General features: G+C 29.6%; 1 protein-coding gene across 6 annotated transcripts in view; it reads left to right on the forward strand.

Annotated features, from left to right (window-relative positions):
* LOC106467977 (semaphorin-1A-like) overlaps positions 1-23,550 on the forward strand; it is a 135,508-nt gene that overhangs the window by 76,976 nt on the left and 34,982 nt on the right. For 5 of the 6 annotated variants that reach the window (XM_022396864.1, XM_022396868.1, XM_022396877.1 and 2 more), the window contains exons 3-12: positions 4,109-4,205; positions 8,725-8,770; positions 12,277-12,339; positions 12,677-12,784; positions 15,997-16,084; positions 18,547-18,567; positions 19,235-19,339; positions 19,748-19,836; positions 21,154-21,295; positions 23,355-23,433. In XM_022396864.1, coding sequence (XP_022252572.1) covers positions 4,109-4,205; positions 8,725-8,770; positions 12,277-12,339; positions 12,677-12,784; positions 15,997-16,084; positions 18,547-18,567; positions 19,235-19,339; positions 19,748-19,836; positions 21,154-21,295; positions 23,355-23,433 — 838 coding nt within the window. The remainder of the gene's footprint in view (positions 1-4,108; positions 4,206-8,724; positions 8,771-12,276; positions 12,340-12,676; positions 12,785-15,996; positions 16,085-18,546; positions 18,568-19,234; positions 19,340-19,747; positions 19,837-21,153; positions 21,296-23,354; positions 23,434-23,550) is intronic. The other variant, XM_013928373.2, reaches the window with a different exon arrangement.

A 23,550-nucleotide genomic window follows, 5' to 3' on the forward strand; every position in this document is an offset into this window, starting at 1 on the left:
TGTTGCTTTAAAACGGGCGTCAGTGCCACCCCTATATAAAGAATACTAGATCACTCTTCGATTAATGTGAAATATAAAATAAGTAGACTTAAAATAAGACACAAAACTCGAGCGCTTTCGACTATTCTTCTTCAGGATAACAAAGAGTGTTCTCCTGAACAAGAATAGTTTTCGAATAGTCGAAAGCGCTCGAGTTTTGTGTCTTATTTTAAGTCTACTTATTTTATATTTCACATTAATCGAAGAGTGATCTAGCATTCTTTATATAGGGATGGCACTGACGCCCGTTTTAAAGCAACACGAAAGTCATCTGGATTTTTTCTCTACTAGGTTATCAGAAGCTAGATATGCAGAACTACTTGGCATAGTTGCTCTATCTCCGGTGTATATGCCGTTTTTCAGTTATTCAGAGTGTCCCAAAGTCGAAAACTGGCGAATGGACAAAACCGAGATATCTTATTTTCGTTCATCATCATCTTTCTTCAACAGGCCTAGCACCTACCTAGTTCTAGCAATAATTATAATTTTATCACCATTTGAGAGAACATAACAGTCTTCGCGATCTTTGACTACCTATTTTATTATTATTTTATGCAAAACTTATAAAGCTTTATAATACACTCTATAATTTAGTAACTCACGTACGGAATCTTATATATAAAAAACAAAGTAAACAAACAAGATGTGATACATATGCATTAGGTTTTCTCTTCACATTAGCGCTATACGTACCAAGCCATCAATATATCTGTAGTATATAATAAGCATTTCCAAAGAATACTGTTCGAACATTTGTTTTTTAACATACTCAACAAGTAAATTTATAAACGATAGTCTCAATTTTCTTTCTAATAATTGACGTTAAAAGAAAATCCTCTTAGGTTTAGCCTGCTAGTCAGATGGAAAAGTACATTGTCTGAAATACAAAAAGTGCAACAAGTCATTCATTATGTGGAATTGACATATAAAGATACTTTATGTCCACTGTAAAGGGGGAGCTTCCATAACCTGTGAGAATAACGTTTTTTTTTTGTTTTAAATAGCCAGAGTTTAGTTTAATGTATCCTAGTGGAGAGAAATGCTAAGGGGAAACATGATTTCATCTAAATAATGTTTACGTGGGTATGTTGCAGGTTGATTATTATCCATTAATGCTTGAAACATTGTTGTAAAAATATTCTAGAACACCAGTGTTTTACCTTTTCCGCAAAATGTACAGGTCGATTAATTCAGCTTGTAGTCGTAAAAAGAATGCGAGAAAAACTCTTCAATCTAGCGCGAGTTTTATCACGAATATTACATATTAAAATCTGTTTAGTTCTTACTGTAATAGAAACAATAAGCTTAATGTGTAATATACATTATGAATATTAAACTATACATATATATAAATATATATACACACAATTATCAATTATGTATTTATGAGGAGTTTAGTTGAACTGCTACGATAAGGAAAAAACAAAGTCGTAACATCCAATAAATGGCACAAACATGGATAAAGAAATATCAATTATATCATTGCATCTTACATAAGTTCATGTTACTTAATAATTCGAATACATTGATGGCCATAATCTTTTTGGGGGTAAACTTTAAATGATTGTAACCATTAAAAAATACGACTATTATGAAGTCTTAAAAGCTTTCCTCCCTAAATATATACATACACACAAACTCTTTCGTGTGTTTGTATTTTTACGTATCTGCTCGTTTGATAATTTCCGGTATAAATTTTTTCCGAGGAACTTCAGCGATACAAGTCATTTCTTAATTAAAACTAGTTTATTTTTTATCGTTACAATCTTTGTAATACACTTAATTTCCACAGTCTCTTTATAATACACGCTATAAATCACAGTGATTCACATACTTTACTTATGGTGCCTACTGCAATTCTATCCTTTTTTTATCACGCTGGTTTTTCTCGCCAGGCTTATATACTAAAAAAAAAAAAGAAGGGCGTCTGGAACAAACTAGAGTTGCCAGGAAAGTTCACGATACTTCGAGAAACTCCAGCGCGCATGCTCTCAGCGTTGCGTGATTTCCGCTGTCGTAACAGTGTGTTGTTGTTGTTAATTTCTTATTTTTTGTAATTTATAGCATAATCTCGCCAGTGTAAAATTTTCACGAAAGTTGTAAAATAAAATATGAGTTTCCACTCCATAATTTAGGGCAAGTAAGAAATTTTACCTAAATTGCCTTTGCATACAATAAGATAAAATATATAACAGAAAACATAGTTTTGCAATTAATAAAAGTGCCAAAATAAAAGTGGAATTTCGACAATCATAGTTTCCGCCTTGATCATCATGGATTGATATGTAAAGCGGCAAACACATTTAAATAGGTCAATTTGATGTTACGATAGGACGATATTTTGGCAGCATGTTAAGTAAACCTTTGTTGTAGAGACGTTTTAGAGTTTGTGTATTCCATATTCCGCTGCAGTTTTAAAGATTTCACAGAAATGTGCATTTGACACGTTATTTTTTAATTTCTGAGTGGGAGATTTACTGTTTTGATACACTGTTGCGTATTTTAATACACAGTTCACCAGTTTAACTTGTTAAGTTTAACAACTTGACATTCTTTATTTGAGATGTTTTATAAAAGTTAGTCAGTTAAAGTGGCGAAGTTCGCGTTCTTTTCTAAAATCATAACATATACAGTGATGTAAAATAGTGTATTTTTTACCTTTTATTTATTTTAAATTAAGTTTATTGTAAAAGTTTTAGGAGCATTTAACAATGATATTGTTTATTATTTGTATCATTTATTAGATGAAAGTTATATTGATGTGTGATATGTTTTGTTTATTTCCTTAAACAATTAGATGTTAAAGTTCTCCAAATTTATACTTACCGCTTCCCAAATATAATTTTAGCCATTTAGACGGGAACTTGTTTATGAAAATTGCGTTCAGTTGTGAAAATTGATTTCTAATATTTTAGAATTATAATAAACCAAGGAAAGATTCTGTAAACTCTTCAAATATTTTGCCTTAAGGGATCTTCCGGAAATCGAAACTGATTTTTTTTTAATATAAGGTGTGATAACCGATAAATATTAAACATGTTTACCTGTTCTACCGCCCATCGGCTGAAATAACAGTATTTAATTAAATAGAAAGTTAATAATATAACACGAAATTTTCATTTCAAAAATAGTTTTTAAAATACAGTGTATATTAGCCATTTATTAGTTATTAATTAAATGTTTAAAAAGTGTGCCGTCTCAAAATCCATTAAGTTAAATTGAAATACGGCTATTCTAAACGTTTTTATATGTATGTGATGCTTCTTATAAAATCAGATCATATGAATTAAATACATGAATAAAGCAATATATATATGTGTGTGTGTGTGTGTGACTAAAATGTCGTATATACTGAAATAGGTCAAACGACCATTTTTATAAGGAACAAGAATCATGTCCTCAAATGTTTCTATTTATGGAAATACTTTTCTACAAGTATTTTTGTGATTGTTATTCAAGTTGTCATAAAATATGAATAATATCGTCAAAGATTTTCTTTGTTTGACTGAATCATTTTAGTCATTATGTGCATCTCACGTGATTTTGTTCTTCTGTCTCTAACCAGCGTTATCATTTTGAACAATTTCAATGATTTGTATTTATGGCGGATTTATCTAAATAAAGCTCGATTTCGTGGAAAACAAATTTTTAAGCTCCTGTTAATACAACAATTTTTTGAGTTTATTGGTGAACTTAAGTCGTCTATCTGCATAACATGTATTCTACACTTTTGTTGAAATATGTCATGGTGTTGTTTGAATAATAATAAAATAGTATCTACATCTTTGAAACTTATTAACGTAAATTTAGATAAGTGCATACAAAAATAGTTAAAAATATCAGCTAGTTGTGAGATTTCACTGGTGTGTGAAATACTTTACTGGTATGGATTTTCTTCCATTCTAAAACTAAATCCGACTTTCGAATTTGTTACATATAGCCAGAACTGATTTTAAGTTCCAGGAAGAGATACTGCCGTCCCTTTTCACTTCTGTTGTTCATGTTACATTCTTAGAAATTGATAATACTAGTGTGTGCTTCGTTTCAAACAATATTTGCTTTGTTTCAGAGGAGCACAAAGTGGACAAGTTTCCAGGAAACCAAACTCACAGTGATCATTTCAAGCTTCTGGAGAGGGATGGAAACTATCTTCTTGTTGGAACCAAGTAAGTATTCTGTTATTTTCTATACTGTGGTGTGGTGATTAGAAGCGATAACTAAACTTTGAGTAGCTGAGATTTTACATTGTTCTGTGTTATGCATTACTTCAAAACTGCAGTGGAGATGTACCAGGGAGAAAGCATGATGTGGAAGCAAAGGAAGATATTTTATAATATGCCAATCATACTCTATCTTCCATACGAGGCCATTCGCCCAATACCAGGGCCATTAGTCCGTCTGGGATACGACAGACACAATAGTAGTCTGTCTATTTGGGAAATATCAATTCTTATGAACAACGACTGTTATGGTGTGAACTTGATTAAGCAAGTAAACTGTGATTATTATCAGTTGTATTTAAATCATTTACATATACATTATTTTGAGTAATAATGAATAAAACAATATTATATTTTAATATCTTAACACCTGTTATTTGTTTTTATTATATTTTTTGTTTTTAATTCATTTTACATTCTGACCAAAGCAGGCTACTTATATTAGAATTTAAAATTTACCTAATAAAGAGCATAGCAAATTAAATATACTATTCTGTCTATCTTAATCATAATAATTAGAATGTATTGTTTCATCAGTTGGACACCCTTGATATTAACGGTATCTTTTGGAAATTTGTTATATAAGTGTTTGCAGTTTTCTTTCATGTAAACATTTATTTTTAACAATACTGCAGTCATGATGCTTTCTTAAATTTACCATGTTGAATATATTATCTTCGACGTATTGCGCACAAAATAATCACTATACAGGGATAGTATTTTCTTTCTTAGTACGGTTTACAGATAAAGTCCAGATTTGGTTGCAGAACGCTTCTACCACTTAATCACCACTGCGAATTTACAAAATGGTATTTTTCTATTCATCATCAGATTTAAAAGTACAGATAATAATCACTGTTATAAAATTGTCTTCATAGATAGTGTGTAGGTGACAATAACCCAACACATACATAATGCATATTTCACACTCTTATCCATCTTCGTGTTTTAAAGCTATGTTTACGTACACAGAGAAATTGAAACTTTTTTAAAACAAGAGATCAACCACATTCAACCACCCAATTTACTGTTCTTAATTAAATCAAGTCAAATACACATTAAAATGCACAATTTGAAGTTTTGTTGTTGATCATACTGTTGGCAGGCCATCTTATCGTCAAGTGTTTCACACCAGAGCCATACATGTACATGTATAAAATGCACAGAACTTTATAGTAAATATAGTTGAATGTCCATGCATTAGTTGGTTTTATTGGCACATACTGGATATTCTTCAGTCTAAGATAGTTAATCAGTTGACGACTAGGCTTTTATTTTCGCAAGCTGACAGTGGCTATTGGAAGCTAACTTAAAGTAAGTGTCGGGCGTGGCTTTGTAGTTAGCGATCCGGACTTTGAACGTGAGGGTCCATGGGTCATGAACGAAAGTGCGTTAGAAGAATGACTGTCGATCAGACAAGTGTAACCCAAGCCTTTATGATAAGTGCTGTTAACTAGCTGTCTTCTCTTTTCTAGTCTATCAAAAACTAGAGACGGGTATTACAGATAAGCATTGTGTAACTTTCTACGAATTTCCAAAATAGACAAAAAAACATCCAAAAAATTTGAAAAACAAAAATTCAAAACCAGTTTGATTTTGCATTGTGAAAACTCCCTATTTTACAGTAAATGTGCTTGTACATGATGCCAGTAGTGTGGTCGATAACCATGAAGGTTTTGCTACAACAATGTAGAATGTATGAATTGTGTCAAAAATTTATTTTCTGTTTCCTCATCGCGACGTGATGGGGAATTTTTAGTTCGCGGTATAATATAGGCCTCTTTGAACGGGTAATGCTTCCGAGCACCCAAAAGGGCAGTACGTTATTAAAACAAAACAACTTTGTGGAACAGTTAAAAATGATGTACTTGGGTTTCCTTCCTAATCAAATTAATGTATTTAACCTCTAAGGTTTATCTAGTCTTGGGAGCGGTTAATATTGTGTGAACATTCTCTTCCTTTCTTTAAATATAATTTGTCGGCACATTATTACTGTAATTCTCAACACACTGTTTTATGTTGAATAATAGCTATTTCAAGAATGGTATATTATATAAAGTATGATCTGAATCATCCAGTGGTTTTATAAGGAAGACTTTTCGAAGGTCTTAGAACTGTTTATTAATACAACATCGCATATAGTGAAAAACCTTGATGCATTTGTGTCGTGTCTACCGTATTATTGAACGTTAACTAATGACTTTATGAACCTCTTCTACCACGCGAAGAGATGGAAAGTTCAACAAATACTTTGCCGATTCTAAAAATGTATACATTCTTCTTTACTTTCAACCATAACAATATGTCAACCAGATCACCCGCTATTATCCAGTGGCGATAAGGCCTTTCTTCCAATACCAGAGCGAAACAGGCCGACTGGGACAAGACAGACGTAGTAGTGGTTGAGACGCTATTTATATTATCAAACTGCATGAACAACGACTGTTATGGTGTGAACTACACCAAGAAATAATAAGATTCTTGTAAGATTGAACCGTATTTACTTAAAACGTAATTTCCAGTTGTGTCTTTCAATTTTCTCCAGTCTTCCTTTTAGCTTTTATTGAATAATGGCAAAGTGAAAACAAATATAAAAACTATTACATATTTTTTTTAACTAAATGTGAAAATGGGTTACCTGTGATATTATAATAGAAATATAGAATATAGTTTTTTTTCGGTTTAGTATTATTGCATTATTTGGTCTGTTGTAATGAATGTTTTATATAATATATAGATTAGTCTTGTTTGGTTTGTTGTAATGAATGTTTTATATAATATATCGATTAGTCTTGTCTGTTTTGTTGTAATGAACGTTTTATATAATATATAGATAAGTCTTGTTTGGTTTGTTGTAATGAATGTTTTATATAATATATAGATTAGTCTTGTTTGGTTTGTTGTAATGAATGTTTTATATAATATATAGATTAGTCTTGTCTGTTTTGTTGTAATGAACGTTTTATATAATACATAGATTAGTCTTGTTTGGTTTGTTGTAATGAATGTTTTATATAATATATAGATTAGTCTTGTTTGGTTTGTTATAATGAACGTTTTATATAATATATAGATAAGTCTTGTCTGTTTTGTTGTAATGAATGTTTTAGATAATATATAGATTAGTCTTGTCTGTTTTGTTGTAATGAATGTTTTATATAATATATAGATTAGTCTTGTCTGTTTTGTTGTAATAAATGTTTTATATAATATATAGATTAGTATTGTTTGGTTTGTTATAATGAATGTTTTATATAATATATAGATTAGTATTGTCTGGTTTGTTGTAATGAATGTTTTATATAATATATAGATTACTCTTGTTTTGTTTGTTATAGTGAATGTTTTATATAATATATAGATTAGTATTGTTTGGTTTGTTATAATGAACGTTTTATATAATATATCGATTAGTATTGTCTGGTTTGTTGTAATGAATGTTTTATATAATATATAGATTAGTCTTGTTTTGTTTGTTATAATGAATGTTTTATATAATATATAGATTAGTCTTGTTTGTTTGTTATAATGAATGTTTTATATAATATATAGATTAGTCTTGTTTTGTTTCTTATAGTGAATGTTTTATATAATATATAGATTAGTCTTGTTTTGTTTGTTATAAATGTAGGTGTTGCCAGGATATGAATGCAGGGTATGAATCGAATGTTTGTATAAGTAAGCTAAATTGTATCACTGCTCATGTAAACTATTAACTTGTTCGGTCATTCATATTTGAAGAAGCAATCGTTTGAAACACTCGACAAGATTCTGCAAGACGTGTTCCTAACCATTTATTAATATTAACACCAGTTAATTTCTCCAATCTGGATCTCGTCCTTCTCGTGCCATAGAACAGACTAAGCTTAACACCTGAAAATGACATTTATGAACCTTGAAGATAAATGAAAAGGCATTCTGTGGGAAGGGTCTGACATTGTGATGATTTTGTCTCAACCTACTACGGCCCTAAGAATCATGAAAAAAAAAGAAATTAGCATTCTAGTTGATGCCATGGTAACTGTGATGTAGGAAGAGACAATGCTAGGAAACAAGAGAAATAACTACTGATTTCATTTGTAGACAAACTGTTTTTGATAAATATCATGTATTTTACTATTGTCACTCATATGATGCCTATTCAAGTGCAAAATATGCATGTAGTTAAGATTTTGATATGCATGAAGTTATGACATCAGAAACAAAATCATTTTTGTGGCTGCACTACAACCACAATTTCAAGGTATTGGATTAATGTAGCTTATAACATTAAGTACTTTTAAAGTTTTAGTCTCCTGTGTAAAGATGAAGGTGTTTAATGTAAGAAACATCTACAACGTATAATTTTCTACATTTTAACCATTACCAAATTTAATGAACTCTCTCAAGGATGCTAACATCAACAGACTGAAAGAAAAAAGAGAGAGAGAGGGAGAATTTTATGATTTTCTTCTTTTTTTTTCAGAAATATTGTGTACAATATCAGCTTAGCAACTCTACAGGAAAAAAAGGTAAGACTTATATATCCAGTTGGAATTACACAAATTTCATTGTTTTCAGATACTTTTAGAACAAATACAGCAAAGGAAAGAGTTATATTACTAAGGTATTGATTAAGCATACATTTGTGGCAAATTAGTACAAGATATTAGGTTATTTTCTCATAAAAAAATCATTATTGAAAAAAAAGCTATTTAATTTTATTACATGTTTTATATTAATTACAAAAAAGTCTGAACAAACTGCTTTATAGAATGTACTTTTATCTTGGTGCTGAGCACAATTTTATAAATGTTGTTGAAAAGCAATACCTCTCCTCTTATATAAGCTTTTCTTGCAGCATTTAAGGCCTTTCATGTCAGAATCGTTCATTTTCTTTTATCATACGCTGTACATTGGCATGCTTCTTTTTTTATCTTTCCTTTTCATTCATGAATGCATCCAAAGAAAACGTGTTTTTATACATGTTAGGTTTAGAAGCCAAATTTTCGTAGTTGTGGCTATATGGAATGCATCCTTTTCCATCTATTCTTTTGTGGTAATTTGGTTTCAATTTGACTTCTTGTTCATTAGCTGGATTACTAAAGAGTATTAGTATATTGTACTAATCCATTTGTAACAAAAGAATATCATCGAATCTTAGTCATTGTTTTGTGATTGTATAAATATTACCACAATGAGCATAATATTCTATCATAGGGAAGAAAGTTTTACAAGAGTTATAGATTACATAATGCTGTATGTAGAGTTAATACCCTTTTAACCAAATATTTCATTAACAATTATGATTAAACCTTGTAATCCCAGTTATGCATTTTTAATAGTAAGTATCTGTGACCATTGCTGTCAAAGAAAACTTGAATTAATATCAATCCTGTTATAGATTTAACACTGTTTTATTCTTATAGCAGAAAAAGCAAAACGAGTTGAGAGTTCTTGCATCAGTACAGTTGAAAAATTATACATTGTTGTACAAATAACTAGTTAACTTTTGTATATTTAGTTATTTTATTTTGACATGCTTTAGTAATTAAGAGTATCATTGTTACTTTAGTGCCATATCTCATTCTATAGTCTGTGGTAGATACAGACTGTTTAATTTATCAAATTATTAGACATATCTAGTACATGAAAGAAAATGTAAAGTGATTCCACAGAATAGAAAAAAAATGTTTGTTGATCAGGGTTTTATTTTAGAACCCATGTTTAAAAAGAAAATTTGGAACTTAACCATTTGATTTGCATAAGAATCAAAGTTCAACCATCCTTTATCATAACTGTTATACTGGTCTCTTGTCAATGGGAAAAGTTTCCTCTAAACCACTAGGTTCAGTATTCAATCATTACATTTCTGACCATAAACGTGCAGAATCACAGGGGTACCAGGAAGCAAGTTTTAGGAAGAGCTATAAGCCACAAATGTTTAGTTATTACAGTATGTTTTCTACCACCTGAGCTGCTTTGAGTCAGGCATAAACCAGTTGTCTTCTTACACCTTAATCTTCACAATATCAGTGACATGTACACTGAAGTAGTACATTGCAACTTGTGAGACATCTTTTGTCATTTGATCGATCATACTTGGACCAATAGTTTTTACATGATAGCAAATTGAAATAATCTGTGTGTTTTATGGATAAAACATTTTGAGACATCTAGTTACTCAGTGAACTGTATCTTTACATTTCAGTTCATTCCACCTAGAAAATTACTGAAATACACCATTGGTCTTAAAAATCTGTAAATAAGATAAAACTTGGTCAATAAAGATTTCAGTCAAATGACCCATCCTCTCATTTTTTTTACTTTTAGCAACTTTTATACTATTTGATTGTTTGCATGTGCAGGTTGCAATTAGTTTGCTGCTGTGCTAATATATTATTACCCTGTTTATAGAATAAATCTAACTGTATAAAATTAATTATGAAGCACATCTTTCACATGAAAGTATAGTATTGATTTCTAATATTTGTACATTTGACATTGTGTAAAAGTTGAAAGTTTATACTTATAAGAAACATTTAATGCTTGGTTAGATTATCTAAAGGATTTTTAAAGTAAAATATTGTCCATTGCTATTGGCAGGCAGCCAAATTTGTCACTCACTTAAAACTATTAAATAAATTTATGAAAATACGTTAGTCTTACTTCATCCTTTTAGTGAGTTATATATATATATGTGTATGTATGTGTGTGTGTGTGTGTGTCTATATATATAAAAAGAGAGAGAGCAATAAATAAGCCATGATTTATTAGTTTCAAAAACCATTTAATGTAATATCCATTTTTTTTTTACAAGAGTCTAATATAATAATAAAGAATCATGAGCCTTTGAGCTTTCATGAAATTAAATAATATCTGTCTGTTCAGTGCTTTTTTTAATCTTTCTACTGTTTCAGGTAATGATCAATTTAGTAAAATGAAGTCTTTTGATAATTATATCAACTTATTGCCCCCCCCCCCCCCAACAGACACACTTTTAACATAAAATGAACAGCCCATAGTATAACACCAAATTGTTTTCTTGGCTTACTGCCAATAACAACCATTCCTGAACCAATTTGAGATGTATGCCTCTTAACAATCCATAAAGCACAGTAATTTACAGCTACTTGTAAATAATTTAGATTTTTTGATTGTTTAAAACAGAGCAATAATTAAACATTTAATCCTTTCACTGCCACATTTGTAGATGAACAACTCTTTCCATACCAGGTTTATCTTTAGATATACAATAGGAAATAAAAACATTGTAAAATTGAATGCTTAAAAGAAACTATGTTTTCTCCTAGAAATACTTTTATGTTAACTTTCACTGCCATGTTTATATATAACAATAATGTATAAAAAGATAAAAAGGGAGAGGAATACCTTTTGTTTATGGTGGCTCAAAATTTAAAATTTGCATAGCAGTGCTTTAGAGGGGGGACATATATGTCAGTGAAAAAGTTGGAGTTGAACTGTATGTGCTCATAGGGAATGCTAGCACACTCTTTTGAGATATATAAGATGTTTGTGTGTCTTTGTAACACACTGTGTGTATGTTGTGTTATAGAAAATTTAATAAAGTTTTTTTTATTTGGTGTAAGGATATAGTGCCATCTATGAATATAGTTAGTTATGCCAAAGTTAATAAATGCTCAATAACAGCAATAATAGGAGTTGAGGTGGTTGCTAACCTCCCATTAACATGTCCCTTGTTTCAAACTATCATCCCACAAAGATTGGTTAAGATTGGCCCAGCAACCTAGGAGTAGTTAGGAAATGGAAAAACAGAGAAACACACACAGATCTTTGTAATATATATATATATATAGAGAGAGTGACAGAGAGAGAGAGAGAGACAGATAGATAAGCATTTTCAACATTAAGAGCCACCTTAGGACCACAGAAATAAAAAAATTTCCTAAGATGTTTATGTATCACTTAGTTTTATTTGAATCTTGATTGCAGGGTCTTCAACAATGCACAAGTAAACACTTACTTGCTAACAAGAAAAATACATTTTCTGTTATAGAGGCTTGAATGGTTCTCTTCAGAAGATGATATCAAAGTGTGTAGAGTCAAGGGGAAGTCTGAGGTAAGTGAATACATCAAACAGTAACTTTATTTGGATTAAGGAAGTTGTGATTTTGCTATTTGATCTGCTTGAAGTAGTAACATTGTTGGTTTTTTACAGTATATATTAATTATCATTTTCAGATTGAAATTTTTTTTGGCATATTGTATATTTTAGAAATACAACTTAGTTTTATGCTCTGAAACTCATAGATTATAATGATAAATTGATTAAGATTTACTTTCTTGTTTAATGTGTCGTATTGTCTGACTATCCATCCATCCTTATTTACTTTTTTGCCATTCAGCAAGTTACATTTTGTCAAATTTGAATCTTGACTTTCTCTTAAATCTTTCAGGATGAATGCCAGAATTATATTAGAGTTCTTGCTCTGAAATCTGAGAGTGTGCTTTTTGTATGTGGGACAAATGCATACAAGCCAGTATGTCGAGATTATAATCAAACAGTAAGTTATATACATTATTATAAATCAGCATGTTTTTAATACTTTAAAGATAAACATTTCATATGTTTGTTTTCCTATGTAAAGTTATATAATCAACTTAAGTTTTTAAAATTGTTATAAATATTTAAGCTTATATGGAATGTTAATTGTATTTTTAGGAATGATTTACATAGTCATATGTTGTGCAGATGTGAGTTATGGCACCATAAGTGACAGTTTAGGACATATATATTTGTTTTACAACAAATTGTCAAACATTTTGTAACACAGTGCTTCTATGGAAAGACTTTTGGCTGGAGGGATGTAAAAGTATTTCCAAACATAAATATTAATACATCAGTATTGTTATTTAAATCTGAAGGACACAAAGAAAGTGGGGGGAAAACTTGCAGAGCATTTGAGACAACAATGGGTTCTGAGACCTTATCCAAGGCCAGTCCACATAAATGCTTTTGTTAACAACATGAAACTTATAATTAACAAGATGGGAAACAAATATTTGATATAGATGTAGGTTCATGAGTGAAAAGTTTACAAGTTTCTAACCACATCTCGCTCTTCTTCACAGAAGCTTTTTGACAGTAGAAATTGCTGCATTGGACAATGGTGTATAATAATGGCAATCAGTTTGAGTATAATGGAAGTACTCTTTCCAAGGGCATCATATGACCTGAAACATCATTCTTATAAAGTACAATTAACTCTTCATAACAAGAACATTTAGTTGAATAATATTTTGTCTGTTGTAATTTTTTGTAAAGTTTCTTGTAATATTTTTTTTTGCTTCTTCAACTCTAAATAAATATTGTACAACATTATTTGTCTTTTTAAAATGCTAGACATCACACTTCTGTTAGTAGGTCTAATTCCTTTATTTATCATCAGTATTAAATTTCTTATATATTTAAGTTTGCTTGGAAATTAATTTCTTGTAGAATCTCTCATCAGTTATCTAATGAAAAGGCTTAACTAATAAAGATGAAAAGCAAAATAATAATCTGAAAATAATTTATTTGTTCATGCATGGTTTTGTTGAGCATAAATGACCATTTTTTTAATGTTTCCTTTCAGAATAAAGGATTTTTATTGGACATTGTCATAGATTAATTAACATTTGTTCAAAATGCTAAACTATTCCGGTTTCATTCAAGTTTTAACTGTAGCGTTCTGCATGATGCTTGTTTTAATGTCTAAATTTAGCTTAAGGCTTAAAAATTGTATTTTACATTACCTATCCAAATTGAGAATAAATCTGTAAATAACTTTTATATTAGAATATCAGATTTTAACAATAGAATAATTAAAAGTTTTATTAATTTAGTTTGTGAAATAAACAATTTTTTCATCCAGAATTAGTAAAAAATCTTAAACTGACAAAATAATGATGTTAATTGTGTATACAGGAGAAACCACTAAAAAAATGCAATTAGGAGTTTTGTTTAGCCTTTTTTTTTGTTGTTGTTGTTGGATCAAAAATAGTAAAATTATTAAATTGCCCCAGTATCTATATATCTTAGCGTGAGTTTGATATGTACAGTTTGTTATTATACACAGCTCTTTTAACTTTTACTTGGAGAAACACCTGACAAAGACAAATTACGTGGCACAGTGATCCTACCTTCTACATTGTTTTTTTTTTTTAACCTAACCTCACCGGGCAGCTGTAGAAATTTAAATTTAAAGACCTTAGCTGTGAAAAAATAGAAATGAAGAAACAACATTTTTCGTAGGAGTAGGTTCAAAATAACCTGGCATGTTTTTTTTTAATTTATTTTGATTTGTCTATGGTTTGAAAATATGTGATGCACTAAACATCAGATTATTTAGCAAATGTTAAAAGTGTGTTATTGTAATTTAAAATCTTGCAGGTATGTTACAATATTTCTCCATGTGGGAAAATAAATGTCCCAGTTTTTCACTCTTGAAATCTGGTAATCCTAGTTTTGTAAAGCAATCAGTCTGATTTCGGTAGCTGGTTTATGTGTTGGGAAACATTGCTGTTGAGAATACTGAACAGTGTCAATTGAGAAAAAACAAAAATAAACAGAAAAGTAATGTAATATAAACTTGAGAAACCTTGGGAAATTATTGACAGAAATGTAAAGCTTACTAAGATTTTGGATAATGTAGTGCCATCCCATAGTGGATATCACAGTAAACCATTAAACTTTGTACATATATTTACAGCTCATGAAGTAAGTGGAGTTGAGAAACTTTTTTTGAACTTTTCTATGTAGATGATATGGAATGTATTGTAAGTAATAATTGTTTAACTTTTTATTACACATAACTGCATAAATACACATTCTTGTATTTAGATGTATGTTCATGTTTTCAGAATTATTTTTAAACAAGAATAAAGTCACAGAATGTTTAAGTATGATCAGTAACCATTAGTTTAAGTGTTTATACACTACCTAACGTAAAACTTAAGTGAACAAAAAACAAAAGAATGCCATTCCACATACACCAACTCAGTATTGAACAGTTTAGACAAGATTAATGGAGCATGACAGGAGAGACAAGTGACTCAGCTCTGTGTGACTTACTGAATACACTCAGGAAATTTAGCTTGGTATGGGTAACTATGGAAACACAAAAGGGGTCCTGATCAATAGGATTGTAGGAAGAAAATGGAAGAAGCAAGCATATGTTGATGACTGAATAAGCTCACACACTTTCTTCTTGCAGAGTTATTGCAATGCTTGGCTCTTCATGAAAGCTTCATATATCAGATAAACTTTCAGTAATATGTTATGTTTTAAGTTTTCTCATTTTTATGTTTATCAGCTATTTCTTTTTTCTTGACAAGTATTTATTCAATAATTATTCAGAACTTAGAATGTACCTCATGCACAATTAAGCTCTTTTCTCTAATAATTATTCACAACCCATAACATACATCATGAAAACCCAAGCTTCTCTTTCCAGGAATTATTCATAACTTATAATGTACTTCATGGAAAGTTAGGCTTCCCTCCTCCAGTAATATTCTTAACTCCTAATGTACTTCATGGAAAGCTAGGCTTCCCTCTTCCAGTAATATTCTTAACTCCTAACGTACTTCATAGAAAGCTAGGCTTCTTTTTTCCACTAATTATTCATATCTCATAATGTACCTTATGAAAAGCTAAACTTCTTTTTTGATTAATTATCCATAACTCAGATTGTATCTCATGAAAAGTTAAGTTCCTTTTTACATGATTCTTCAGGAGAATGAGTACAAATATGTGGAGGAACACTCTGGAGAAGGTCTTTGCCCATATGATCCCAATCACAACAGTACAGCAGTCTTTGCAGGTAATTATCATATATTTAAGTGAATGGTTGTCACTTTGTATGATCTTACATTTGTAATAGGATTTAGGAATCAAGAAAGTTACAAATTTATTTTGATGTATCTATAAAGCCTTGAGTAATTTAATAGTTCTAAGCATAAACTAATGTTGAAAAGGTCTGTGACTATTTTCATTGCCATGCTATAGCACCAGTAATGTAGAAATCTTTTTACTATTATTATATAATCTAAGGAGGGCCAGAATTTATAACTTGGGAGATTTAAGGAAATGGGATTTTCCTCTTCCAATATAACTTTTTTTTTTTTAATGATATGAACCATGATTTAAAGTAACATATAGTGAATTCATGAGATCTCAAATGAATCAAACTGGTCTAAATAATGTGAAATTAAGAAGTGTTGAGAGTGAATTTCTGCTGCCATTTTATGTCAGTGTTTTAGCTGTTATTAACAATTAGTAGCTAATAAGGGATCTTGCTTTAAGAAGAAGCAAATAAATAAAGGGTGGGGTTATTGTGGGAACTTTCATCCATTGTATTCATTTACTTTAAAGACTTACTTTTACTGGAATTTTTTTGTGACTGTGCAAACACTTAGAAAGAAATTATAATATTGTTTCTGGCTGGATGAATTTTTTAATTTTCATTAAGTAGTTTAACATGGTATATCTTGATGTATATATGTATATATAGAGATGCATATATTGAAAGAAGAATGTGTCTGGGTCTCTGGAATTGAAGTGTGTAATCTGCTTTATATCATTTATGAATTAATCTTGGCAATATCATGATCTGTAATGAAGAAATCAAAAGTACAGAAAGCTAAGTACAGTTGTAGGTACTACTATTTTTGCTTTGATTCAGCACAGTATGGGAGAATGTGTGGAAGGATTTAAAATTATTATAAACAGTCATTTTTCCAAAAATAACTTTGCAGTAAGATTTTTTAATTCAAGCATATTTAGTTTACTATGTAAACATTTAATCAAAATACTTAAGTAATAGCAGAATTTTATATCAGCACATTATCATAAGTGAAAGATATTACATAAGAAACATTAGTTTTATGTTTCCTGATTTATGAGGTTTAAGTAAGAGCTTTGGTAGTTTTATGTAAAAGATTTTAGGAAAATTAAGAAAGTAGCAGCTTCAAAACTTCATTTGGATAACCTTCACATGACAGTGATTGTAATGTAGGCTAAAAAACTTTCATTTCTCTTTTGTGATATCTCAAATAAACTTGTATTTTGTTTCTTATGATTTATTTTTATATGATAAAAGGTTAACTCAATTGAAAGAAAAATTCTAATGATTAAAAATTTGCCAGGACACGCTCAAGTTGGTTTCAGCTTTCTCTCTTTTAAAACATTTTACAGTAGTTTTAAAGTATGTCAAGTATTTAGTGCTAAGTATTTTATATATCCAATGAATAATTTGTAAATATAACAAAACTGGTAATATTTATATTACTAGAAAATTAAACACATATTTTTGGGTTGGAATATAGTACTGAAGGAAAGGCTTCCTGGTATGATTTTTTGTGAACGAAAGATAGGTTTAAATGTCTGTGCTTATACATTATTAGTTAAAGAAATGATATAAAAATATGTTTAATCAAATCTAATAATACCAGTATTTATTAAAGCTGTAGAGTATTATCAATATTCCAGATAAAATGTTATTGTTTTGCACCATAAAGTTAGTCAAAATACAATAAAATTATTTCTTGTAATGTTAATAACCAGTTTTGTAAACTAATGTTATCCTTACACATTGAGTTAGCTGTACCATACCTGACAAGTAAATACTGTATTATGGTATTAAAGTAATGATCCTATTATAAAAATCCATTATTATGTTATGTATTACAAAATTAGAATTTGGTTTATCTAGCTAAAAATATATTAATTTTCTAAAATGCTTAATACTCTTAAAAAGTAGAGGATCTGTGAATAAGTTGAATAATCACTGGGACTTGAATCTGTAAATCAAATTTAAAGCAATGACTTGAACATCCATTCTAAAACATAGAAAATATTTATATGGTGGGCACATTATGGTCTTGAAAAACCCTAAGGAACTGAATAAAGAATGTAGTGCTAAAAATATAATAGGCTTTCTACTAATGTATTGACAAGTAAAAGGAAATAGAAAATGTTGCTTCATTATCATTATTTTTGCTACATTATCTAAATGAATAATTTTAAGAAGATTGCAGAAGTTTACTTTCAATATTTCTGCATTCACTATTATTCAAACAGCATGTAAAATTGTAATGAGGGCAAAATCACGGTTGGATGTGGGGGCATGAGTAAATAGCACATATAAATGATATTAAATGTAAAATATTTGAAATCAAAAACTGAATTTAAACAGGTTAAATTAATAGGGAGTGAAAGTAAACATTCTGAGAGTAGATTTATAGTGACTGGTTGCTTTATTTTGTTATTGCTTCTGGGAACAAGGACCTATTAACCACAGGACAGGTAGTGTCAGATGTTGTCAGCTTGATCTACAGTAAAAGCACCTCTGTCTTGTGTTGTGGTTGAAGCTCGTAAATGAAAGTCAGCTTCACTGCATGTTCCTTATTGAAGTTTTGAATACAAGACAAACTACTTGAGCACGATTGTAGAGTTCAACAGGGGTGCTTTGTTGGTCTGTATGGTAGCATGCTTTATGAAGGATTTGTCTTCTGACTGTGGACTGTTTGTATTGTTGTGTCTCTCTGGCACTCATGCTGTACCACTGCACTCTTTTCTTTTAACTATGCACTCTTTCTTTCTTATCTATTTGTAATGGTCACTTTTGCTTGTGAATTGTGTTTGTTTTGACTATAGTGATAAATATTTATTATATTTGTGAAGAAGTTTTATCTAATAAAAAATCCATTGTGATATTCAATAGTGTTTGAAGTTGAAAAAAAAATGTTTGAAACAGAAATTTGACTTGTGTAGTTAAAGCCTTAGATAATTTAAATGGTAATTGAGAATATTGTACTTTAAATTTTTAAATTTATGTGGAATAATATATAGAATTGGTTGTAAGGTAAATTTTTAATTAGTTTCAAAGAAAAACAGTGCAGTAAAGAATGTTTTCTTTGTGTCATACATAGATGAAAAAAATGATAATTTGAAATTGTGTGTCTTTTGGCAGATGGTGACTTATATGTGGCTACAGTTGCCCAGTTCTCTGGGGCTGATCCTTTAATTTATCGCAAACCACTGCGGACAGAACAGTTCAACTTAAAACATCTAAACTGTAAGAACTCTCTTTCTCTTTGTATGTAGTTCAAATTGAATAATAACTGTTAAACTCCTGTACTTATAATACTGTGTCCAGAAGTTTTACTTATAAAGTATTAAAAAATGGTAGTTTGAAGATAATTATAATTAAAAATACAGAAATAATAATTAGTCCACTACAAACAAATATGCTGTTAGTATTTTTCAGATAATAACTAGCAATAGAAAACTTTTAAACAATTACTGTTTTTATTCACATACCACCTACAAAATCCTAAAAACTTTTACATGTAATTGAATAGTTCAGCAGTTCAAAGGCATGAAATGTAAGATTTTAAACAAAATATGGTTGTTAGCTTTAGAAGTATTTTAAGAAGTGTTTCTAGTATATAATAATTCTGAATTTGAATTTATCTTTCTATAGCACCAAATTTTGTAAGTTCTCTTCATCATGAAGATTATGTATACTTTTTCTTCAGAGAAACAGCTGTTGAGTATATCAACTGTGGCAAGGTTAGTTAAATATTTAAAGGGCTTGGTATTTCATCCATGAAGTTGGAGTCTGAAATAAGCAACTAATCTACAGAGAAAATAAAATGTTACAACCCACACCAATAAATGTGTTATATGTCCTCTTGGGACATGTCCTGATTTTAATTTTATTCCTTGTTCCTTTTTTTTTCGATTGTTTTCATTTATTATGCATAAATGATTTTTTTTAATGTTTGACAGTTATCCAGTAAGATATAGATTAATTTATAACTTAGTTTTAATTAATTTATAACCAACAATTTTCAACATTTAAAATATTTAACACTATAATCATTGATGGAGACAACGTGGACCCCATTAACTTTTTAAAATTATTTTTCTAAATTATTTATGCATCAAATTGCTTTTGAATCTGTGATTTTGTTACATGGTTCCTATTAACATATGAATCACACACAAAAAAGTGTAAACACAAATGTTATCAATATTGCAAGCAATCTCACCACTTGCTGTTGCAATCCCCTATGTATGTTACATACTAAAAAATAGTGATTTCACATAATTTATTTTTGGGAGTTCTTTATACTGGTTGTTATAATAGGAAGAAACTTAAATTTACTCAATCTGATGTAATATGTAAATCCCACCAGTAGTGCAAGTTATAAAAGCAAGTTGGTAATTTGTGGAATAAAAAGTATTTAAATGTTATTTAAGTATTCATACCTAGGCATTAAATGAAAATTTTGTAGAAGTGGTGTATATTTTGTATTCAATTACTTTGTAACATTTAGGCAATTACCACCATGATTGCTTATTCTGTGATGTTACCACAAGCATGGGGATATTTATATCTGTTTTAGCTAAAGCTAACACTTTCTGTAGTGTTTGGCATAAAGAACGTTTTTCTTAACTCTGTTTTTATAAATGGAGTTGTATATGTTTGAGATGAATTTAAAGTGCTTTATAACAGATACTTGAACCTCATGACGGTAAACAGCTGCACACTGATTGATTTATACAAAATTTCTTAGAATCTCAAGTCACTGATTATTTGCATTAGTTATTTATAAAGTCTGTGCTATCCTAACTACCACTAGTGAACTAGAAACAGTTTAGAAAAAACAAAATCAGAATAGGAAGTAGTGAAATGGATTTAAGATCATACAGAAAATGTACAAAGTAAAGGCTGACATATCTCTTGAATCTTTAAAATAGACATATGTTCTTAGTTTCTGTATAACTGTACATAAAAGATAAAATGTTTGTTTTGTGCAAGAGATTATAATGATGTATAAAATCCACATTTTTTCATAAAACAATTGGTTATGTTATTTCCAGACTGTTTATTCCCGTGTTGCTCGTGTCTGCACTAAAGACAAAGGAGGACCCCACAAATACCGCAATCGATGGACATCCTTTCTGAAAGCCAGGCTTAATTGTTCAGTCTCTGGAGAGTTTCCTTTCTACTTTGATGAAATTCGTTAGTATTTCTTATAATAAACAAAAATTCCTTTAAAATTATGCTCTCTACAATTACATAATGTTTTGTTTCTTGGTTTTTAGGAACTGTTTTGGCATAGTCAACACTATGGAAATGTTTTTTATCATTTATGTGACAAATGTCTTCTAATATTGTAGTGTATCCTATTAATCATTTTATTAAAGATCACAAGAGCTTTAGGATTTTTCCTTTCCCATTCTTATTTATACGCTTTTTTCTTTCATTTTTAAAATTCAAGCCAGGTTTCACTTCTCTCATTGCCAGATTATTATTGCATGGCTGAAAAGTGAATCATTTCGTGCATTTTTTTTTCAAAAAGAAATAATATTATTTATTGTTTTTTAGCCAGTGCCAAGATTGAAATAGATATAAGAGTTTTTGTGATTTATGTGTGGAAATCATTAGAAAAAACTAATTGAAACAAAAAGTTCAAAATTTATAGTCTATAACAGTGAAGAATCTGCTACTGGTTTAACATCACTTAATAACTTGGGTGAAATTGAAGTTTTTTTTGTTAGTATTAAAATGTCTTGATGTAATTTAACAAAGAGTAGACATTTTGAATATAATAAATAATTGGATAAGAGTATTGGTTTTTTAACCTTAGTAACATTGAAATAAATGTAAATGACATTCAAAAAAACATGACATGCTTTTACCTGTTGTGAAGAACCAGTTTAACATTTCATTTGATATCATGATTCCAGCAACAATGCATATGGTTTCTTAATACAAGCATACTTGTGAGTCACATTATGAAAACTTGCTCACTATTGATAGTATTCATTTTAGAGCATTTGTCTCATACTAAGGACATAAGATACTACTTGATGTTGATTAATCTCTTTAGACATAGTAAAATTTAGACAAAGATTTGCTGCTCTACTTCATAGTGATCATGCAGATGAACTCAAGGTTGTGTGACATAAAGGACTACATGAGTGACATGCAGAGAAGATATGTGATATTCACAAGCTATATTGCATACACTGAGATTTGGTACACAAAGCCTAAACTTGCTAACAGAAGCTGATAGAAAAATTTGAAACTTACTTTCCTGAAACTTATTGTAAGATTGAGTGAATATTCCCTTCATCATCATTGTTACTGAATAGCATTCGATTATAAAGTCTGTATTGATCAACTTTACCAGGTCGTCATATTATATATATTTTTAATATGAAACAAAATGTAAGAAAGTGTACTTGTTGAAATGACAAATGATTTTTATTGACAAGCAAGAGCAAGGTAAATTAGTATAATAACAATAATATGTATATTATTATTATTACTGTAATAAAGTTATAAAATCAAAAATTAGACCAAACCATAAAAATTCATTCTGGTAACTCAGCTGACTTTGATGTTTTTTTCTGATTCTAAAGCATTTAAAATGTATTAGGTAGCATTGTTCCATTTAATAATGGTCTTAAACAAAATAGAGATATCTTGAGACTTTTATTTGTTACATGACAAAAATCATGTCTTAACAATTTTTTATTGTAAAATTGTTTTCATAAAAAGAGATCTGTCTTTAATGGTTCCCTAGTGGCACAGCGGTATGTCTATGGACTTACATTGCTAGAAACCAGGTTTGATACCTGTGGTGGCCAGAGCACAGATAGCACTCTGTATAGCTTTTTGCTTAATAACAAACAAGCAACAACTGTCTTTAATGTGAACAGTATTGATGTGAAAATTATTGGGAACTGTGTAAATATAAGTTGACATGATGATGTTCAGAAAGCAACAAAAGATTGTCACCAGAAAAAAATTATTAATTCTTAATATTCCATTTTTTTCACAGTTTGATAAAAAGCAAAAACCGAAATTGTTAGATATTTATGACCAGTGAAACAAAAAGTGTGTGTGTGTAAATCTGTTGAATATATATTACATTTGTTGTATGAAATCATAGTATTATTAACAAATATAACTTTATCTTAAAACTTTAAGTAGAAGTTTATAGCATCATAATTTGATTGTAATTGATAAATAAATACATAATTATTAATTGTTTTGTATACATTTCTTTCAGAATCAACAAGTGACATTATTGAAGGCTTTTATCGTGGAAGAAAATCTAAAATAATATATGGTGTCTTCACCACCCCAGTGTAAGTGGAATTATTTCATTTAAGGTATTTGTTTAATCTGTTTTTTTATGCTATATTTTTGTAACTTTAATCTATTTCTTACAAAAAGCACTGCCCGGCATGGCCAGGTGGATAAGG

The sequence above is a fragment of the Limulus polyphemus genome, unplaced genomic scaffold (genome assembly GCF_000517525.1).
Source record: "Limulus polyphemus unplaced genomic scaffold, Limulus_polyphemus-2.1.2 Scaffold84, whole genome shotgun sequence".
Classification (NCBI taxonomy): Eukaryota; Metazoa; Arthropoda; class Merostomata; order Xiphosura; family Limulidae; genus Limulus; species Limulus polyphemus.